Raw genomic sequence first — 19,030 nt, forward strand, 5'->3', positions numbered from 1 at the left:
GCGCTGCCCGCGCTGACCGTCCGGACTGGCCGGACCATACCGCCGACCATCGGGACTCGCGGAATCATGCATCAGTTCTTCGGAATGGGCGGAGCTCGTTGTTCTCAGAAATGTAGGGCAAGTTTGTCCTCCGTGATGTCTCTCAGATGAGGACAAAGAGGGGCGGAGAGTGGAGAATGGAGCCAGTGGAGTGGTAACCAGGCAAGTGGGAGGATGAGTGGCGAATGAGACTGACTTGTCACTCGTCCGTGAGACATCGCTAAAGGTCGGTCGCACCGCGCACCGCTGCGCCTTGTCCCATCCCATACTGCTCACCCTGCAGCCCGTACATCGCTGAGAGGGCAAGACCGCGGACACCGCGGCCCCTTTCCAACATTGGTATCCGGCCTGACCAGGGCGGGCAACGGAGAGGGAGAGAGGGAGGGAGGGAGGGAGGAGTGGAACAACGTTTGTGTTAAGTATGGAATGAGCATACCTCGTCTCCAGTATCTTTTGTCACCCTCTCGTTGTGGCCCGGTATGAGCGGAGTGCCTAAGAGGCTACACTGTGCGAGGAGATGTCAGGTTGCGAAACTCTCCGCTCTAGCTTAGAGGCGATTGCGACGCCCATCGTCGGAGGGAGGACAATACCGGGACGCTGGCAGTGAGCAGCTTCCCAACCAGCTCGACCTCATGCCAGAGCGCTGTTCGGCCTTACTAGCAGGGCATACGGAATGCCTTTGCCTGTTCCCTACCCCTCAGCACCCCTGGCAACCATACAAGGCAGTCGAACTTTGTACAGTTGTGAACACATGCACTATGAATATGCGTACAACAAAACTAGACACTATGAACATGACACTGCCGGCTCTCCGCTTACATCTCGTCCTCGCTTGACATGACGCGGCACGGCCTGATAACACTATACCTGCCCCTCGGCAGCTTACTTCCATTCGCAGCAGCTTGGGCGTATATCTTGCTGCTCCTCCTTTCCTTCTTCTCCTCGCCCTTCTTCTCCTTCTCGCTCTCAGTACTGTCCGTAGAGGTCGTGGACACGTTGGCCCGCGTACTCGCTCGAAGTGGCGAGATGCCCGAGTCCCGCATAGATGCACTGCGAGTCACGGAGGGTTCCTTCAGCGAGGAGTTGCGGACGACGCCCTCGCGCACAGAAGACGTACGGGCGATGGAGGGCTCGCGCTTGGGGAGTGCCACGGGCGTAGCCAACTTGCGCACGCGGGTCTTGGACGGCGTGGGTGTCGGCGTCTCGCTCCTGGTCTCGCTCAGCTCCTTTCTAAGCGAGCGGGCCGTCTTAGGTGTTGTAGCTAACTGCCTCAGACTCGGCGTACCGGCTCTGTGCGGTGTTCCGGCGCGATGAGGGGTTCCAGCGGGAGTGCCGCGCGGCGTACCCCTCGGCGTACCCTTTGGAGTCATCAGCTGGCGCTCAATCTCGTAGCTCGAGATGAGCACAGTCATCTCCTCAATCTTTAGCTCGAGATCATGGATCGTCTTCTCGAGGGAGAAGACCTTCATGTCCGCATCGGCTGAGGCGGTGCGGAGTTTCTCCATCTCGTCCTTCAGCGCCAGCATCTCCTTGGACGTCGCGGTGGATTCGGCGCTGTGCGCTTCGTACAGACGCTCAAACTTTGAGGAGTCGAGCTTGGCAGACTCGAGTGAGAGTTGAAGCTCGGACAGGCGCGATTCAAGGGTGGCCGAGTATGCTTGCGCGGTAGCAAGCTCCGCCGCGAGCGACTCAGCCACCGCAGAGCGGGCCTCGGAAAGTGCGCTGGAGGTGGCGGAACCGGATGAAGGTGGTGACGGCGGCGTAGTCTGAGCCCGGTGGATAGCCTCGTGCGCCTGCCGGTGGGACTCGGCGACGAGCGTGCGGGTTTTGCGCAGAGTCGCTTCAGCCCGATCGGCAGCACTGCGGGCCTTGTCGGCCTCGTCTTCAGCTTCTGCCGCGCGCGCTTTGTACTCTGCCGCATTCTTGAGTGCATCGCGGAGCTGAGACCGGACCGAGCCCAGGTCCGCCGCCGCCTCGTCGTTGGCGAGGCGCAGCGCCTCCATACCTTCGAGCAGCTCGCGGGTGCTAACCCTATGCTGCAGCTCGTGCCCGTCGCCATCGATCGACTCGGCAGCGTCAGCATACCGTCCTTCCTCCTCAAGCTCCTCCAGCGCAAGCGTGACATCCGCGAGCTCTGCCTCGCGCTCCTCCGCTTCCAGCTCGAGGCGGGCGATCCGGGCTTCGCGCTCGACGACGTCTGCCTGCAGGGCCGCGATCTCGGCTTCGGCTGCCTCGACTTCACTTTGTAAAGCGAGATTAAGGCGCTCCCTCTCTTCCACTTCAGCGCTCAGGCGGGCGTACACCGCTTCCTTCGCCTTGAGCTGTTTCCGTGCTTCTGTGGCAGCAGCCCGATGCTCCTCAACTGCAACTTGGAGGTTGGCGATGTCGCGCTCCTTCTCAACCAGAGCGAGCTGCTGCTTGCTCCCCTTCTCTGCCCAGGCGCAGGCTTGCGTCTCGCACTCGCGGAGCTGTGCTTCGAGCTTGTCGATCTGCGCATCACGCTCCTCGACACTACGCTCCAGAATGCCGATCTGCGTGTCCCGCACCAGCAGCTGGGAGCGGAGCTGAGGCAGCTCGCTGTCTTCGTCCAGGTAGCTCGGCGTGTCGCTGAACGTCTCAGTCACATCTGGGGGGACTTCGCGCGAGTCCTCGTCCAGCACCGTAATGACCGGAACGGCATCGGGGGTAGGGGCGGTCTTACCGAGCTGGCGCTCGAGTTGCACGATACGCGCAGCCTTCGACTTCCCCGCTTGCTCTTCCGACTTGATCTTGTCCGCCATGACGAAAATGAGGTGCGCGAGTTCGTCGGTCTCGAGCTCATCGAGGATAGCGACATCGATGCGCATCTGCTCCACAACGCCGGGATACAGACCCTCCCACGGGCGTGACTCGTTGCTGTAGTCGAAGCTTTGGTCATCTCCAAATGATTCTTCCGAGGTGATTGAGTCATCGGCCGTGTCATTGTGGCTCCTCCTGACGAGCTCCTCGGACAGGCGGCGCATGAGTCCGCCAGACTTGTTGCGTGGCGGCGGACTCATATACAGCTTCGTACGCGTGCGAGGTGCGCCGAGCCCGAGTTTGCTTTGCGCATTGCGCTTCACGTTACTCTTGAAGCTGGAGAAGATGTCGGGCTCGCTAAAGGGCTTGCGCGGCAAAGGCGGCATGCTGGGTACTTTCACGACGTGCGTCGATCCGATCTTGCCAGATGGGAGTTTGGGTGGCGGTTGGGGGACATTCGTTGCGCCGCTCCTCGACCGCTGGGAGCGGAGGTTGGGCGTCGGCGAGTCGGGGAGGTCGCGCATCTCACCGAGTTCAGGCGAGCAGGGCATATCGTCACGCTTCTTTAGTATGCTTTTGACGAGTGGCGAGTGTTGGTTACTCGCCGAACGCTGAGGGGACTTCTTGGGCGAACGCTCTGGCGTTGGCTGGTGAGACGTTCCTGCAAGTCAACTCAACGAACGCTAATCAACTCACCCTCCTCGTCCGACTCCGTTTCAGCTGTCGTGCTGTACTTGTTTCGGCGGGTCGGCGACCTGCGACTCGACTCTGGCTGTCAGTTGCAAACGCGGTAATTTAAGCTACCTGGTTGTTTCGCGGAGGTGGGCGAGTTGTCCTGCAGCACTAGAATGCCGAGACTCTGCTCCGACTGCCGCCACTGCTCCTGGCTCTCTTCATAAGCGAGCGATTCGGTGATACTGGGCGCTCTGACTCTTCGACCACGCTTGGTAGGCGTGGACTGTGAGTCGGGGGCCGAAAAGTCGAGTGTCGGCGAGCCAAAGCTCAGGCTGAGGCTTCTGTCGTGTTCGCGGCTATCGTCACCCACCGACGGCGAGGAGAGCTGGAAGCTGTATCTGTATCTGCCCGAGCTGTCGGGCGAGCGGGGAGAGTTGTGCTGTCCGGCGCTCCTGTAGCTCTGATTGTGGACCCACTTGGCGGCACGGTCGCCGCGGGAGGAGCAAGAGGAATACGCCTTGCTCGTGCGCCGCTTAGCCTTTCGCCAACCGCGGGCGCCGCCGCTCGACTTATCGTCACCAGCACGCATGAAAGCCTGCTTCAGCTTTGCCTTGCCGCGGGCGACTACGCGGCGCACCTTCTTCTTCGCGATGCCTCGCGTGGCGTATCCTATGGTTTGCCTCATACCCGGCAGGCGGAGCAGGTTGCGTGCCATGCGGCGCCGGTCGTCTGACAGTTCTGAGCCGGAGGTTGGTGCCGACGGGCGCTGCTTGGCCTGTTGAGACTGCGAAGGCTCACCCGAGCCATTGGAGGACCCATCAGGGTGGGACGCAAGGTCGTTCTGTGAGCGGTTAATGGGGGAAGAGCCGTGGTCATGATCGTGCGAGCGGCTTGAGGCGTCGGAGTGCGGGTTGATGGAGGAAGGCTCAGCCTCCTTTGATGCTACTGTCGTTTCCCGTCTTCGGCGCGATTGAGATGTCCTTGGCGTATCTGTTCTCGAACCCCCGTCCATCGCTCGTCGTGGAGAGTCTTCGTTCCGTGTAGTGTTGTTGCTCATGTCGAAGGAAGAGAAGGGGAGTGGTGGAATGACGTCAAACGGCAGCGTGGCGTCGTTGCCACCGTTCTCTGAGGAGAGCGCGGAGGTGTTGCAGGTGCACGCGAGCGGCATGCTGCGAAGCGACTGAGCGATGGACCGAGTCGGGCAGCCGTAGTTGTCGAGCTGGGGTGTTTGAGTGATCTGTCAAAGCTGGAAAAGAGGCGTTGGCACAGATTGTTTGTTTAGGTTTGTGTCGCCTGCGCCCCCTCCCACCACCGTCAACCACCATGGGCTTGTTTACGCCTAACATGACGGTGTGCCTCGGTACATGATAGAAAAGCAGTCGCGAAGGAACGGGCGTCAGGGTCACGCAATGTGCGCAATGTGCGCTTCCTCCCTCGTGTGCATGCGTCAATTCACTTGCATCTGTGCGTGCCCTGTGATGCATTCCCACGACTTCTGTCGTGCGCTATGCATGAATTGAGTGATCTACGAATACGTAAAGTGCAATAATGTGGTATGCTTATGTGCTTGGGAGGGAGAATCCGTCGTGATATGCTACATGACAACAGTGAAGTGTGATACAACGTTGCGCTCGAGTGCCTACTGTTTCGCTTTCTTCGCGCCCCACGATGACGGAGCACGTCCCATTCCGAGTCGCTTTGTTCCCCGAGCGAGCGGAACAGAGCCCCCCGCGCTTGGGGGTTGAGCGGGGCGTCCGCCCAATGCAGACATGCCGCTGTTTGGTTTGCTGCTGATGTCGGGCTCGCCCAAGTCCATGCCTAACGACTTCATGGCAGCGAGACCGCTATTGGCGCTGGAAGTGAACGACGTTAAGTCGGTCGGCTTGTGTTCCTCCCTTCCACCAAACGTGAAGGGAACAGGGCCTGGTAAACCGTAGTTTGAGCTCTTTAACTTGACAGGTGGTGGTTTGGGAGCCGCAGGGGCCTGAGGTTGACGGAGGAGCGACTTCGCGCTGGCGATGGAAGTGAAGCCGCGCGGCGCGCCCATGTTGTATGATGGCGCGCCACCTTCACCAGGAAGCGCATAGTCGTCGAACTCCGAGTTCCAGTACTCGATACCCCGCGCCATCTTGCCAGTCCCATCCCGACGGCCGAAGCGATTGTAAATGCGCGAGTCGGGGTCTGGTGCATCCCATGTGCTCGGCGGAGGGGCGAAGCGAACGTAGTTCGCGATCAGCTTGCGAGTCACCTCCTCATCGGCGAGTGTGCGGCCGACGATGCTTGCGACAGCCTGACGCACTTCTGCTGTGATCTCCGGCAACGAGGAGGTGAGAACATCAGGCTGCTTCTTCAAGACTGCGTTGACGAATGGACTGATGATTCGGTTGTTAACCTCGCCTCCAGCCATACGAGCTTGACAGTGGGTCATGGTCTGATGTTAGCTCGCGCGCGGTGTGAACCAGCTCACCAGGAACGTCTGGGCGCGTGTCATAGCGACGTAAAGCAGCCTCCGCTCCTCGGCCACTTCGTGCTCCTCTGTACTTCGCCAGGAGGGAAAAGTCGAGTCTTCCACTGCTATGTCAGCTTCGTTTCCACGCGCATAAGCTTACTAGCTGGAATGAAGACGACGGGCCACTCGAGCCCCTTAGCAGAATGAACGGTGGAGATTGTGACTTTCTGCATCGCGTCAGCTTGACGGCATAATTCCCCTAGCTGCACTCACTGGTTTGTCCGCCTCGTCCTCCTCCACTTGGGCATCGGTGGACAGCATCGACGTTTGAAGGAAGTACCGCAAGGGAGTGAGTCTATGGTTAGCTTGGCCCGATCTGATGGGAGCTTACTGTTCGCTGTCCTCCACGGGGTCCGCCGCCTCGATCGAACCGTCGTCCAGATCCTCGTCGTCGCTGTCAAGAAGCTCAACGACGCCGTTCTCAACCTTGACTGCCGGTGACTTGCGAGTTGGCCGTGGCTTGTTGTTTTTGAACATGGGATGCATGGTGGACTTCGCACCCGCCTTACTTGTTTCCAACTTCTTCGGAGCGGCTTTGACTTCGCTAGCGGCGACGAAATCCACGGGATCTGAGACGAGCCGCGAGCTAGCATCTGTGCTAGCTTCCTTGCCCTCCTCGACAGTGACAGAGTAGTTGATCTGATCGTTAGCTTGTACAATGAATGTATGCTCACGAGCTCCTGAACATTCTCCCAACGTTGGTCGAAGTCGGGTTGCGGACGCAGGTACTCTTCGTAATTTGTCTTCTCGATCGTCAGGCGGATGAGGTCGGCGACGGACGTGCCCTTCAGCGCCGCACGCCGCAGCTTGCGGACGATGCCCACGAATGTGGCAAGATTCTTCTTCAAAGCCGGTTTGATGGTGATTTGGCTTTCGCCGTCCACAATGCTCTCTGCTAACTCCATCATTGAAAGCTTGGCCTTCTTTGCCGCGGAAACAAGCTCAGCGACAGACTGGCGTCAGCCACGATGCGGGAGAATAGCTACCTTATCTCCTATAGCGCGCTTCGGCACATTCACGACTCGCATGAATGCAGGCTGCTGTCAGCTGCACGTCACCACTCTATTCAAGCCTACGTTGAAGTTTGGGTTATCCGCCAGTTGCAAGTATGCGAGCAGATCCTTGATCTCCATGCGCTCGAAGAATTTGTGGCCCCCTATGACCCGACACGGTATTCCGCTCTTCTGCAGCTCGGCCTCAATGACGCGTGACAGCGCATTGTACCGTACTGCTGTCAGCTAAGATGTTCTTTACGCTAGCTTACGAAGAATTGCGAAGTCGTTGTAGTTCAGCATCTCGCCTGTGTACGCGACAATTCGCTTGATCTCTGAGCTGATATAGCCCGCCTCGAGCGTCGGGTTCGTGAACGTCTTAAGCGCCACTGTGGTGCTTTGAGGATGCGACGTGAACAGATTTTTCGGTATTCGCTTGTTGTCTGTTGTCAGCTTAACTGCGAAGCCATCGGCTCACCCTGCGTTACAACGGCATGCGACGCAGCGAGGATCGCGCCCGTGCTGCGGTAGTTCTCCTCGAGGTGGATAGCCTTGACGCCCTTGAAGTCCTTCGTCATCTTGTTTAGATTCTCGATCTCGGCCGATCGCCAGCCGTAGATGCTCTGATCAGGGTCGCCTACGATGCTGACACCAGTGTGCGCGAAACACACCATGAGCTCGTACTGAATAGTGTTCGTGTCCTGGAACTCGTCGACGAGGATGTGCTTGCACGACGCGATGACATTGGGGTGCTCGCGAAACAGTCGCAGGCCAAAGAGAAGGAGGTCATCGAAGTCGAGAGCGTTCGCCTCGCGCAGTGCTGCGTCGTACCCCTCGTACAGCTGCACGATCATGCGACCCAGCACGTCGACGTCGCCCTGCGAGCTCTCCTCGAGCGCGTTCAGCATGTCGGCGGGAGATTGCTCCTTTGCTTTCGCTTTCGATATTCTGTTCAAGACGTCTCCTTCCTTGAGCTCCAAGCGTAACTCTTGCAGCTCGTCGCTGCGCTCCTTCAGCAGCCTCTTCATAATCTTCTTGCTGTTCATCAGCTCAGCGTCGGGTTATGGTAGCTCACCAGTCGTCCTGATCAGCAATCGTGAAAGAAGGATCGAGCTTAATCCACTTGCCGTACCGCCGCAAGAAACGGGCGCATGTTGCATGGAATGTGCCTAGCAGTCAGCACCGTCACAAGTCCTGCGCTCACCAAGGACAAGCTCCCCCGCCTGCTTCTCCCCAAGCAGCACGGTCAGGCGCTTGCGCATCTCATTGGCAGCCTTGTTCGTGAATGTCACCGCCGTGATCTCAGTCGGCTGGATACGGTGGCATCGGACGAGATGCGCAACGCGGCATGTCAGGACTCGTGTCTTCCCCGAACCTGGCCCCGCAAGTATTTGGAGCGGGACTTCTGGTGGCGATGTGACGGCTGATATTAGCTACCACCGCGTCCACTGAGCTCACCCTCAAGCTGGGCAGCATTGAGCGACGCCAGATACGGGTAATCGCCGGCTGGCGGTAAGGCAGAGGTCGTCATGCTCAGCAGTAGGTGAGCCTTTGAGCCAGGAGCATCGGCCCTTCGAAACTGGAGAACAGACAGATCCTGGAGATGACGGTAGATGACGGTGTTGATAGTGGTGGCGCGGATCATTGTCGGAGAAACAACACGTGATGCGGGGTTGTTCACCACACAGACGCCACCCCCGCTGTGCAAGCGTCCAAAGACCCCACAGACTGCGTATCCTAGCAACAACGGCAACGAGCCTTGCGACAGCGAGTGCGAGTGGGTTGCGCGCAGCCAGGTGCTCACATGCACCACAACTTACTGGTTTTTCAAGCTGACACCCTCAGTGAAGCAATCTTCCCCCGCCTCTTGAACCCGAAATGTCTGCTAAACATAGCTTCGTCTGTGCCTGGGACGCCTTCCAAGAAAAGAAACGCTTCTGCCCGCTGGCTTGCGGACGTGGACACCGAATTCTGCAAGCCACAATCATACATTCGACTACTGCTCTGCATCCCTGTTATCGTTCACAGTCGAAACGAAGAAAGACTGTCATTACCAAAGAAGTCGAACGTTTACTGCCCGTTAGCTCGAGACTCGGCATCGCGGATCTGTATCTTGCGGGCAACTCACCTTGGCCATCATCATCGTGACGAACTCGTTGTAGTCGATCATTCCGTCACCGTCCTTGTCGGCCTCGCGGATCATCTGGGTGATCTCGTCGTCCGAAAGCTTCTCGCCGAGGTTGGCTATCGTGTCAGTGGAGTGTACTCAAAGGACAACCTACTCATGACGTGCTTCAGCTCAGCAGCGGAGATGTGGCCGTCGTTGTTCTTGTCGAAGACCTTGAAAGCCTCACGGATCTCCTCCTCCGAGTCGGTGTCGTGCATCTTCCTGGCCATGAGGGTCATGAACTCGGCGAAGTCGATGGAGTTGTTTCCGTCGGCATCAACCTGAAGAGGCACGAGCGAAAGGTGAGGAAGCGCACGGTATGAACGCCAGGTGAATCCAGTGACATTGACATAATCCAATGAACAAGGGTGTGGTCGAGCCGTAAAGGAAACGAGGCGATACCAGGGTAACAGGACACAGACGCGCGCATCAGCACTGGGGACCATGAGACGACCCCGCCAGAGCTCGGGGAGCTACGTACCTCGTTGATCATGTCCTCGAGCTCAGCCTGAGTGGGGTTCTGGCCGAGGGAGCGCATGACGGTGCCCAGCTCCTTGGTGGTGATGGTTCCGTCACCATCTGTTTGATGAACGGAAAGACGGGAACGCAGGAGTATTTGGCGAGCAATTCACAGTGTGCACATTGGCGAGGGGAAGATCTGCGTCAGTATGCGACGATCGCTGATTACTCTGCTCCACTTCGCTCCTGCATACGCACCCTTGTCGAAGAGGGAGAAAGCCTCCTTGAACTCTGCATTGATTAGCTTCGGCTAGGGGCAAGATAACAACAACATACCGGCAATCTGCTCTGCACGCGTGAAGAGAACATGTCAGCTACGCGTTCCATCATAATCCGCTTCGAGACGGGTACACATACCCTTGGTCTGCGATGTCAGCGTGCGTGTCGTGGGGTTTGATGGAGGTGCGTCATGATAACTGCCAGCTGCGCGCGAAACGTGGCGCAGTTGAACCGCCGGGGCGAAGCTCGGCGGTTCGTAGCTGTAGTCTTGGCATGCGGTAGCAGCAGTAAGTACTCACAAGCTGCTCGGCCATGGTGGTGAAGATAGGGTGCTAGTTGGTGATGTAGGGTATGGAGGGGAAGAGAGATCGAGAAGAAGATCGTGACAAGTCGACGCTGATTGTCCTGGCCCTAGTGCGCAGTGCAACGCAACGCACGACGCACCGGAACCGACGACGCGCACGGGTTCACCCTGACATGGGCCAATCGGCAGTGTCAGCCTCACTTTTCGAGTCTCCAGACCTCTGACGTATCTACTCGATCCCTCCACCACAGCATTTTCAGCAAACCTGCCCGTTTGTCATCCATATTTAACGCTTGCATCCTCCTTTGTCCTTGCACAACTACACGCTCGGCGGAACAGCAAGTATGGCGGCAACGAACGTCCTTTCCCGCCCCATCAGTGTTTATTCGATACCCCCGCCGCTGCTTGATGCCCTCACCGTCCGATCCATCCAGGCTCAGACCCTCTCCCAGCAAACACACAACGACGCTCAGCAAATAGAGCCTGTCCCGGAACAGGAGCCGACAACAACAGCTTCGACCGGCCTTGGATGTCAGACATGCCCGGGAGCTTCCTTCGACACACCGGACGATCAGCGCGCCCACTTCAAGTCCGACTGGCACCGTTACAATGCTAAGGCCAAGGTCGGTGGCCAAAAGATCGTCACCGCCGATGAGTGGGAGAACATGGTTGAGGGTGAGTCAGCTTGGCTAGAGGAGAACTGACAGCTCAGGTGTGTCCAGCATCTCTGGATCTGCATCGTCTGCTTCCACGAGTAGCTCACGGTCGAGGATCACGAAGCTCCTGAAGAAAACGCAGATTAAGGACAATGACAAGAACGATGTGGACTCCGACGAGGAAGCAGAGATCGCGGAACTGCAGCGTCGAGCACAGCTGAGGACAGCTGTCATCTGGTTCACTGCTCCCGATGCTCCTCCGTCTCTGTCTGTCCCCACCAACACCCAGTTCGGAGTCCACCGAGCACTCCTGCCATCCTTCCAGACTGCCGGCGACTACCTCTCAGAGCTGAAGCGCCTTCAGCTTGCGCCGCCGACGCCCGATGAGGAAGAGCGACGGATAACGCTTCTTATGGTGGCAGGTGGTCACTTTGCAGGAATGGTCATTTCGCTGCGCCCGAAGGGCAAGAATGAGCCTCAAGCCGTGAAGGGCGCCGGCGAGGTGCGCGTATTGAAGCACAAGACCTTCCACCGGTATACAAGTGAGTTGTTCCGATAAAGTAAGCTAATCCTCAGCCCGTAAGAAGCAAGGTGGTTCTCAAGGTCTCAACGACAACGCAAAGTCGAAGGCCGTGTCGGCAGGTGCCATGCTCCGTCGCTATGGTGAACAGGCATTGCAAGATGAGATCCGAGAGCTGCTCTCCGAGTGGGAGGAGGATCTGAATCTATCTGAGCGTATCTTCATCCACGCGAGCACGCACGGCAAGAAGTCCTTCTGGGGCTACGACGGCGCTGTCCTCGACAAGTCGGACGACCGCATCCGCAGCTTCCCGTTCCCGACCCGACGGCCGACGCAGCAGGAGCTCCTCCGTTGTTGGCATGAACTCACGAAGCTGAAAATTTCGCATCTCTCCGAGGAGGCGCTGCAAGCGCAGGATGATGCGTACATGGCATCGCTCCAGCCGAAGAAGCAGGCTGTCGCCGCGAAGCCTGCCGCTCCTGCGCCCGCGCCCGTTCCGGCAGCATCTAAACTCTCGCCTGAGGAGGAAGCGAAGCTGGACCGACAGCGTCGACTGGCGGATATGATCAAGAAGGGTCGACTCGATGCCCTACGCTCCTTCGTGGAGAAGTACAGGTCCGAAATCACCCCGGCGGCTCTGGGTCAGGCTGCTGCAGACGGGCAGGAGGACATCGTCCGCTACCTGCTGACCGACGGCAAGCTCGATCCCGCCGCTCCGATCGACGGTAACAAGCGGGCGTACGACATGGCGCAGACAAAGGGCGTGCGCAATGTCTTCCGCCTGGTCGCTTACGACAATCCGACAATGTGGGATTGGCAGGGCGCTCACGTTCCCTCCGGTCTGTCTGAGGAGGCCGCAGCGGAGCAGGGTGCGAAGAAGGCTGAGCGTCGCCGCGGACTTCGCGACAAGATGCGCGAGAAGGAGAAGGCGCGTGCCGAGGCAGCTGCCGAGGAGGAGGAGCGCGAGAAAGCTGAGGCTGCCGCCCAGGCTGCTGCTCAACCGAAGGGTGCTTTCGGTGGGCTCGGGCTGCCGTCCGCTGGACCGCAGAAGCTCGGAGGAAGAGGAGCTGAGGGCGGTCTCGCTGGCCTCAGTCCCGAGATGAGGATGCAGATAGAGCGCGAGCGGAGAGCGCGCGCTGCCGAGGCGCGCTTCGGGAAGAAGTAGACGCATGCTTGTTCATCACCCACTGTAGCCATCCATAGAGTCTAGACCATGCACTGTGCACTACGCAACCACACAACACACGCCGCCAGATCTTGCGATTACTAGCTGGGCAGGTCCCGATTCAGGGACGATCGCATCGCCGCGCGCAGCGCGCCACGAGGCAGTGACGCAACCACGCGTCCATCCGGGTTGTCCGATTCTTGACATTCCGGCCAGCTCATCTTCCTCACTAACAACTCAAGCACGATGTCCTACAAGCCCGGCCCTCTGTACGCGTGCAACCCGTACACTGCGCGGTCCGAGTCGACCAAGCTCGGCGTCGACCCCGAGGGCAAGAAGCTCATCTACACGAACGGCCGTGCCGTCATCATCCGCGACATCCACGACCCCGCCAACGCGCACGCTTACACGCAGCACGCGCAAACGGCTACCGTCGCTCGTTTCTCTCCCAGCGGATACTACGCCGCTTCAGGTGACGTCGCCGGTAATGTCCGCATCTGGGACACGACGAACCCGGAAGAGAACATCCTCAAGCTCGCGATCCGCCCGCTCGCTGGTCGCATCAACGACCTCGCATGGGACAGCGAGAGCAAGCGCATTATTGTCGGAGGAGAGGGAAAGGACAAGTGAGTCTATTAGAGCTTCCAGGGCTATGCCGTTCAGCTGACGACAGGTTCGGTGCTGCATTCTTCATTGACTCAGGAAGCAGCTGTGGTGAGATCACTGGCCATGCCAAGGTACGTTCTTCCTTCTGAACAGCAGCATCTGAAACTTGTCGCAGCTGACACTCAGCCGATCACTGCTCTCAGCGTTCGTCACCAGCGTCCGTTCCGCGCCGTCTCCGGCTCGGACGACAACTCGATCGTGCTGCACACCGCCGTGCCGTTCAAGTACGACAAGATCATCAGCACGCACACGCGTTTCGTCCGTGATGTGCAGTACGCCCCTGACGGAAGCGTTTTCGCCTCGGTCGGCTCCGACGGCAAGCTCTTCATCTACGACGGTAAGGACGGCACGGTTCTGAAGGACGCGGACGGCACAGACGGACGGTCGCTCATGGCCCTCTCGTGGGCTCCAGACAGCACCCGCCTCGTCACTGCCGGCGCCGACGGTGTCGTTGCTCTCTGGGACGCTGCGGCCGCTCAGAAGTCGACGCAGTGGGCTGTTGGCGATGCGGTCGAGGACCAGCAGAACGGTGTTGTCTGGGCCGACCCGAACACTGTCGTCAGCGCGAGCTGCAACGGTGTCCTCAACGTGTTCGACGTGCGCGAGGGAGGTAGCTGGAAGAAGCTCTACGGGCCCACGAGGGCCGTCACTGCCTCTGCGCTGTCGGAGAAGACGTTCTACACGGGTTCGTTCGACGGAGGCCTCAAGGCATTCTCGGACGCCGGAGCTTGTGAGAATGTCGAGGGCCAGGGACACTCGGGACAGATCGTCGGCCTCGCTCCGGACGGAAAGGGCACCGTCTACTCTGCCGCTTGGGACGACAAGATTGCCGCGATCAAGGGCGCCGAGTTCGCCACCACCTCTGTCCCCGCCAAGGCGCAACCGGGGGGCATTGCCGCGACGCCGAACGGTGCGTACGTCATCTCTGATGCTGGTCTCGAGCTTGTCAGCGGCGGAAGCTCGAGCACGCTGCTCTCTGATGCTGGTTCCGCTGTGGCTGCGCACTCCGGAAGCGAGGACCTCGTCGCTGTCGGTTCGGGCAAAAAGGTGACGATCTACACTGTTTCTGGCGGCAAGGCGACTGAGCGCGCTTCGTTCGAGGACAACAAGGGCGAGATCTCCGCGCTGGCCTTCTCGGCGGACGGATCTCTCCTCGCCGCGGGTGACATCCAAGGCCGTATCGTGCTCATCGACGCCAAGAGCGACAAGGTCCTCGTCTCGAGCCGCTGGACGTTCCACACTGGCCGTGTCGCCAGCCTCGCGTTCAACGCTGCCAACAAGCTCGTGTCCGGCGGAGCCGACGAGAGCATCTACATCTGGAACCCGGAGAAGGTGATCCGCAACATTGCCATCAAGAACGCGCACCCCGGAGGTGTCGCTGGCGTCTCCTGGCGCAGCGACAACGAGGTCATCTCGTCTGGCGCCGATGCCTGCGTACGCACCTGGACCATTGAGGCTGCCGCCTAGACTAGACTGCAGCAGTCAACCATAACATTAAAACCATAGCGAGGAGTCTTTAACTGGGTATTCATGATATGTAGATGCATCATGACTCTATGTGCTAGAATTACAGCGGCTACGGCGCCTAGAGCAGGCCCTGGCGCTTGAGGTCCTCGTACGTCTTCTTGTCGTAGACATTTCCGTCTGCGTCCTCGAACTCCTCCGCCTTCTCCATCTGGATGAGCTCCTGTCTTCCCTCGCGCTTGAGCTTGTCCGCAAGCGCAAGCGCGTCCTGAATCTTTGTGATCTCGTGGAAATGCTTCGTGTTCGGCAGTCCGAGGGCGCGCATACCGAACGCATGGCGCGACTCCTGGAAGTGCCGGTCGAAAGCCTTGCGGCCCATGTATACATAGTCGGAGCAGATCTCGCACTTGAACTCGACACCCAGTCCGTGCAGCTTGTACAGCCAGTAGGGGATCGGCTTGCCGTCCCAACCGAGCGGGAGCTTGAGCGGGTTGTAAATCCGCTCGTCGTCGTCTTCATCCTCCTCTTCCAGCGCACTCGTGATCTCTGCCGGGGGCGGGACGGCCTCCTCCTGCTCCTCGAGCTCTGCCTCGCGCTCCCTCGCCGTCAGCGCCGCGCGACGCTCGACCTCCACTCGGCTGTCGGCCAGAATCTTCGGGATCGGGTCCACCTTGAGCAGCGACGTCACCAGGAAGGTGTACCGCGCCGGCTGCTTGTACTTGTCCTTGCTCGTGGAGGACTCAGCAGCACCAGAAGCCTCGGACTCGGGCACAGCCTTGCCAGCAGCCTCCTTCTTCTTGTGTTTGTCCGATTTCAGGTGCGCGTCATACACCGTCTGCTTCGAGTAGCGCTTCTGACAGTAGGGGCACCAGATGCCCTCCTTGTTCAGCACACCGCCGTTCGCCTTGCCTTCTGTCCATCCTTCGATCTCGCCGGCGGCCCACAACTTCTCAAATTCGGCGTCGTCCTCCTTCAGCTTCTTGTGAATGTCGATCAGGGGAAGCGCACGGTCGAAGAACGACACAAGGTAGTTGTAAATCGTCTGAACGTACCTGAGGTTAGCTAGTGACGGCTCGAGACAACTCACTGGAGGTAGTCTGGGTGACCCTTCTCCCGCAGATCCAGCGTCCGCTCCACTCGTCCGTGTCGCAGCATGTCGAGGTACGCCACGTACGACAGGCGCGAGCTTCCCTTCAGGTTCAAATACATCGTGTGCGGCTGGTATAGATCCAGATGCCGTCCGTACGCCTCCTCGCCTGAGAACACGTTGTCCAGCGCTGCTGTCAGTTTCTACCTTGGACAAGCAAACTCACGATCGACGATGATGGGCTCCTCCTCGCCTTCGACCTGAACCTTCTCGAGGCCATCGCTGTTAACCATGTCCTCGATCTCGTTGATAAGCTGTCGAGCGTTGATGTTCGTGTTCTTCCTGTGGAAGTCCTTGATCTTCTCGAACCGGCTGTAGAACTCGGCGAGCTCGTCACCCTCCCCCTTTGCCGGCGCCGTCAGGGCGGACAACTCCGTCGGCCGCAGACCAGGGATGTCCTCATACATGAGCACGAGGTTGTGCCGCAGCTCGCCGATGCGGTCCAGAATGTCGGCCGCCTTCCGATCTCTCCGCGTGATGTTACGTTGCTGGTCGTCAGCTCAGTCCCACACAGTGTAGCTTTTGCGTACTCACCGCCGTCGGGTTCTGCATGAGAACGTCGGCGAGCGCCTGCTCATACCGCTCAATCTCCTCGTGGGTGGCGCGCTGCGTCTCGAAGATCGAGTCCATGGCGAGCTGATTTTGGGTCTGGGTGGTGCGTCCGGAATCTCGAAATGGAATAACAACCAGCGGGTACGTAGTGATCGATCTTCGCTGAACGCCGATTGCCACCGCACGGAGATACGGCGTTAGCCACTGATTTCAAGCCTCCACCGCCAGTTCAGTACGGTGGCCACTACGTCCGCTACAGTGCTCACCATCGACCTCGTTGATCTCGACATCCGAAGCATCATCGAAAATGGCTGTAAGTGCAGAGAACCGCTGACTGTGTAGCCCGTGCTCACGCGAACCCTCCGCTTCGCAGCTTAACCCGTGAGCTCCTCGGTGGCCGAACTCTAGCTAACCTCCAGGGGAGACGATAAGCTCGTGTTCGAGTCCTCTGAGACTGTCCAAGTTGTACGTATTCCCAGCTGGCCAGGGTGCATGGCAGCGTTGCGGAGGGAGTGAGAGCGTACATTGACCTGGCGCTTTTTGCTCCTTCCGAATACAGGCCCCTACGTGTGAGTACCGAGCACCTGCATTTGTTATTGTTTACGAGATTGCTGACGTCCGCGCTACAGTCGAAGCCCTCAAACTCCGTGAAGACCTCCTCCGTGGTATCTACGCCTACAGTGAGTTGCGAATCAGCCCATGTAAACTAACAGTCAGACTTCGAGAAGCCGTCGGCGATCCAGCAGCGTGCGATCCTGCCGATCATCCGCGGCCGAGATGTCATCGCCCAGGCCCAGTCCGGTACGGGTAAGACGGCGACGTTCTCGATCTCTGCGCTGCAGTCGCTCGACCTGAACAACCGTGACACGCAGGCTCTGATTCTGTCTCCGACGCGTGAGCTGGCTGTTCAGATCCAGACGGTTGCGCTCGCGCTCGGCGACTACATGAACGTGTCGTGCCACGCCTGTATCGGAGGCACGTCTGTCGGCGAGGACATTCGCAAGCTCGAGGCTGGCCAGCAGATTGTGACGGGAACGCCGGGACGTGTGTTCGACATGATCCGCCGCCGAAACCTGCGCACGAAGGACATCAAGATGCTGATTCTGGACGAGGCAGACGAGCTGCTGAACAAGGGATTCAAGGACCAGATCTACGACATTTACCGCTACCTGCCGCCCGCGACGCAGGTTGTGGTCGTGAGCGCGACGCTGCCGCACGACGTGCTCGAGATGACGACCAAGTTCATGACCGAGCCCGTCCGCATCCTTGTCAAGCGTGACGAGCTCACGCTCGAGGGCATCAAGCAGTTCTTCGTGGCGGTCGAGAAGGAGGACTGGAAGTTCGACACGCTGTGCGACCTCTACGACACGCTCACGATCACCCAGGCCGTCATCTTCTGCAACACGCGCCGCAAGGTCGACTGGCTCACGGAGAAGATGCGCGAGGCCAACTTCACCGTGTCGTCGATGCACGGCGAGATGGTGCAGAAGGAGCGCGACGCGATCATGGCCGAGTTCCGCTCGGGCCAGAGCCGCGTGCTCATCACGACCGACGTGTGGGCCCGTGGTATCGACGTCCAGCAGGTCTCGCTCGTCATCAACTACGACCTCCCCAACAACCGTGAGAACTACCTGCACCGTATCGGTCGCTCGGGCCGTTTCGGACGCAAGGGTGTCGCCATCAACTTTGTCACCGTCGAGGACGTCCACATCCTCCGCGACATCGAGGTGTACTACGCGACCCAGATCGACGAGATGCCCATGAACATTCAGGGTGAGTACCAGCTATCTGGTTGTGCGCACTATAGCTGACTCCGTACAGATCTCAGCTAATCGCGCTGCCAAATGGTGCGCAACACACAAAATATATCACGTCCCTATCAGCACTACTTGTCCTGTGTGCGAGGGAATCTGTAGACTGTATGCTTATGCAGAGTGTAACACTTGGCTGTCTGTGTGTGCTGGCTGCAGCCTGACGATAGCGGGCGTCGATGTCCGTGTGCAGACGATCAAACGGGACTCGATCCGCTCTCCTGCTGGCCATTGTCATCCGACGGATAGCAGGATGACACCCGCGTCCAAGCTCAGAGCCCAGCCCCAGCCTGAGGCGTACGGGCGTAGCTTCAAGCCTCTTCGCCCATTGCCACATGCCAACCAATCCAAGGAGGAGATCAGATCAGCAGTTCATTCTTAGTCTCATCACGTGACATCTAATGGAGCCTCGTCACTCCCTAATTGTACAACTCTAATCAACCCCTCCTTTTCCACTGTGGCACAGCTATTCTCGCCCTTCTAGACCTCCCAGACCTTAACAGCTCCGCCCCGACTTGCCAGATTCGGCAATTTTTGCTAGATGAACGTACCTTGCTCCAGTGCTCCAGGCTTGTGATCTGATCTTGTCTCAGGCTTCTCGGCCACTGCCTGCCGGGGGTGGCGCAGCCGAACCGGCTCACAGGGATCGGTTTGTTTGCCTTGGAAATATCCGATCCGCCACCCAAGTGCGCCAGTGCGCCAGTGCATGCGTGGGTATCAGACCCACCTTCCGATTGATCCCCAGCCCCAGCCAGATCCCGACTGCGATACGAACCTACCCCCAGTCGCGAATCAGAAGGGGATCACAAACACTCGTGTGCTCGATGCTGATCGTGAAAACCTGCAT

The 19,030-nt window shown here is 58.9% G+C and overlaps 7 protein-coding genes across 7 annotated transcripts; 3 read left to right on the forward strand and 4 right to left on the reverse strand.

Annotated features, from left to right (window-relative positions):
* Positions 1–854: 854 nt before the first annotated feature.
* Positions 855–3,368, reverse strand: A1Q1_02979 (uncharacterized protein; the record flags this gene model as incomplete). Its single annotated transcript, XM_014324208.1, has 1 exon — positions 855–3,368. The coding sequence occupies one exon, from the start codon at positions 3,366–3,368 to the stop codon at positions 855–857; it is 2,514 nt and encodes an 837-aa protein (XP_014179683.1).
* A 224-nt stretch (positions 3,369–3,592) lies between these two features.
* A1Q1_02980 (uncharacterized protein) lies at positions 3,593–4,660 on the reverse strand (the record flags this gene model as incomplete). Its single annotated transcript, XM_014324209.1, has 1 exon — positions 3,593–4,660. One exon carries the CDS (start codon positions 4,658–4,660, stop codon positions 3,593–3,595), a length of 1,068 nt encoding a protein of 355 aa, XP_014179684.1.
* A 471-nt stretch (positions 4,661–5,131) lies between these two features.
* On the reverse strand, positions 5,132–10,212 carry A1Q1_02981 (ATP-dependent DNA helicase; the record flags this gene model as incomplete). The annotated part of the gene is made up of 17 exons (XM_014324210.1): positions 5,132–5,904; positions 5,960–6,063; positions 6,333–6,640; positions 6,688–6,954; positions 7,078–7,157; positions 7,266–7,382; positions 7,472–8,031; positions 8,069–8,162; positions 8,452–8,693; positions 8,814–8,875; positions 9,122–9,237; positions 9,276–9,441; positions 9,642–9,739; positions 9,878–9,910; positions 9,956–9,967; positions 10,037–10,043; positions 10,198–10,212. The coding sequence occupies 17 exons, from the start codon at positions 10,210–10,212 to the stop codon at positions 5,132–5,134; spliced, it is 3,054 nt and encodes a 1,017-aa protein (XP_014179685.1).
* Positions 10,213–10,546: 334 nt separating this feature from the next.
* On the forward strand, positions 10,547–12,543 carry A1Q1_02982 (cytoplasm protein; the record flags this gene model as incomplete). The annotated part of the gene is made up of 3 exons (XM_014324211.1): positions 10,547–10,881; positions 10,925–11,400; positions 11,450–12,543. 3 exons carry the CDS (start codon positions 10,547–10,549, stop codon positions 12,541–12,543), a joined length of 1,905 nt encoding a protein of 634 aa, XP_014179686.1.
* Positions 12,544–12,789: 246 nt separating this feature from the next.
* On the forward strand, positions 12,790–14,676 carry A1Q1_02983 (WD-repeat protein; the record flags this gene model as incomplete). Its single annotated transcript, XM_014324212.1, has 3 exons — positions 12,790–13,169; positions 13,217–13,280; positions 13,336–14,676. The coding sequence occupies 3 exons, from the start codon at positions 12,790–12,792 to the stop codon at positions 14,674–14,676; spliced, it is 1,785 nt and encodes a 594-aa protein (XP_014179687.1).
* A 118-nt stretch (positions 14,677–14,794) lies between these two features.
* A1Q1_02984 (RNA splicing factor PRP9) lies at positions 14,795–16,450 on the reverse strand (the record flags this gene model as incomplete). Its single annotated transcript, XM_014324213.1, has 4 exons — positions 14,795–15,715; positions 15,761–15,891; positions 15,987–16,308; positions 16,355–16,450. 4 exons carry the CDS (start codon positions 16,448–16,450, stop codon positions 14,795–14,797), a joined length of 1,470 nt encoding a protein of 489 aa, XP_014179688.1.
* A 229-nt stretch (positions 16,451–16,679) lies between these two features.
* A1Q1_02985 (uncharacterized protein) lies at positions 16,680–18,565 on the forward strand (the record flags this gene model as incomplete). The annotated part of the gene is made up of 6 exons (XM_014324214.1): positions 16,680–16,685; positions 16,781–16,837; positions 16,932–16,941; positions 17,002–17,037; positions 17,090–18,145; positions 18,354–18,565. The coding sequence occupies 6 exons, from the start codon at positions 16,680–16,682 to the stop codon at positions 18,563–18,565; spliced, it is 1,377 nt and encodes a 458-aa protein (XP_014179689.1).
* Positions 18,566–19,030: the final 465 nt, after the last annotated feature.

Source organism: Trichosporon asahii (genome assembly GCF_000293215.1).
Source record: "Trichosporon asahii var. asahii CBS 2479 unplaced genomic scaffold scaffold00051, whole genome shotgun sequence".
Classification (NCBI taxonomy): domain Eukaryota; kingdom Fungi; phylum Basidiomycota; class Tremellomycetes; order Trichosporonales; family Trichosporonaceae; genus Trichosporon; species Trichosporon asahii.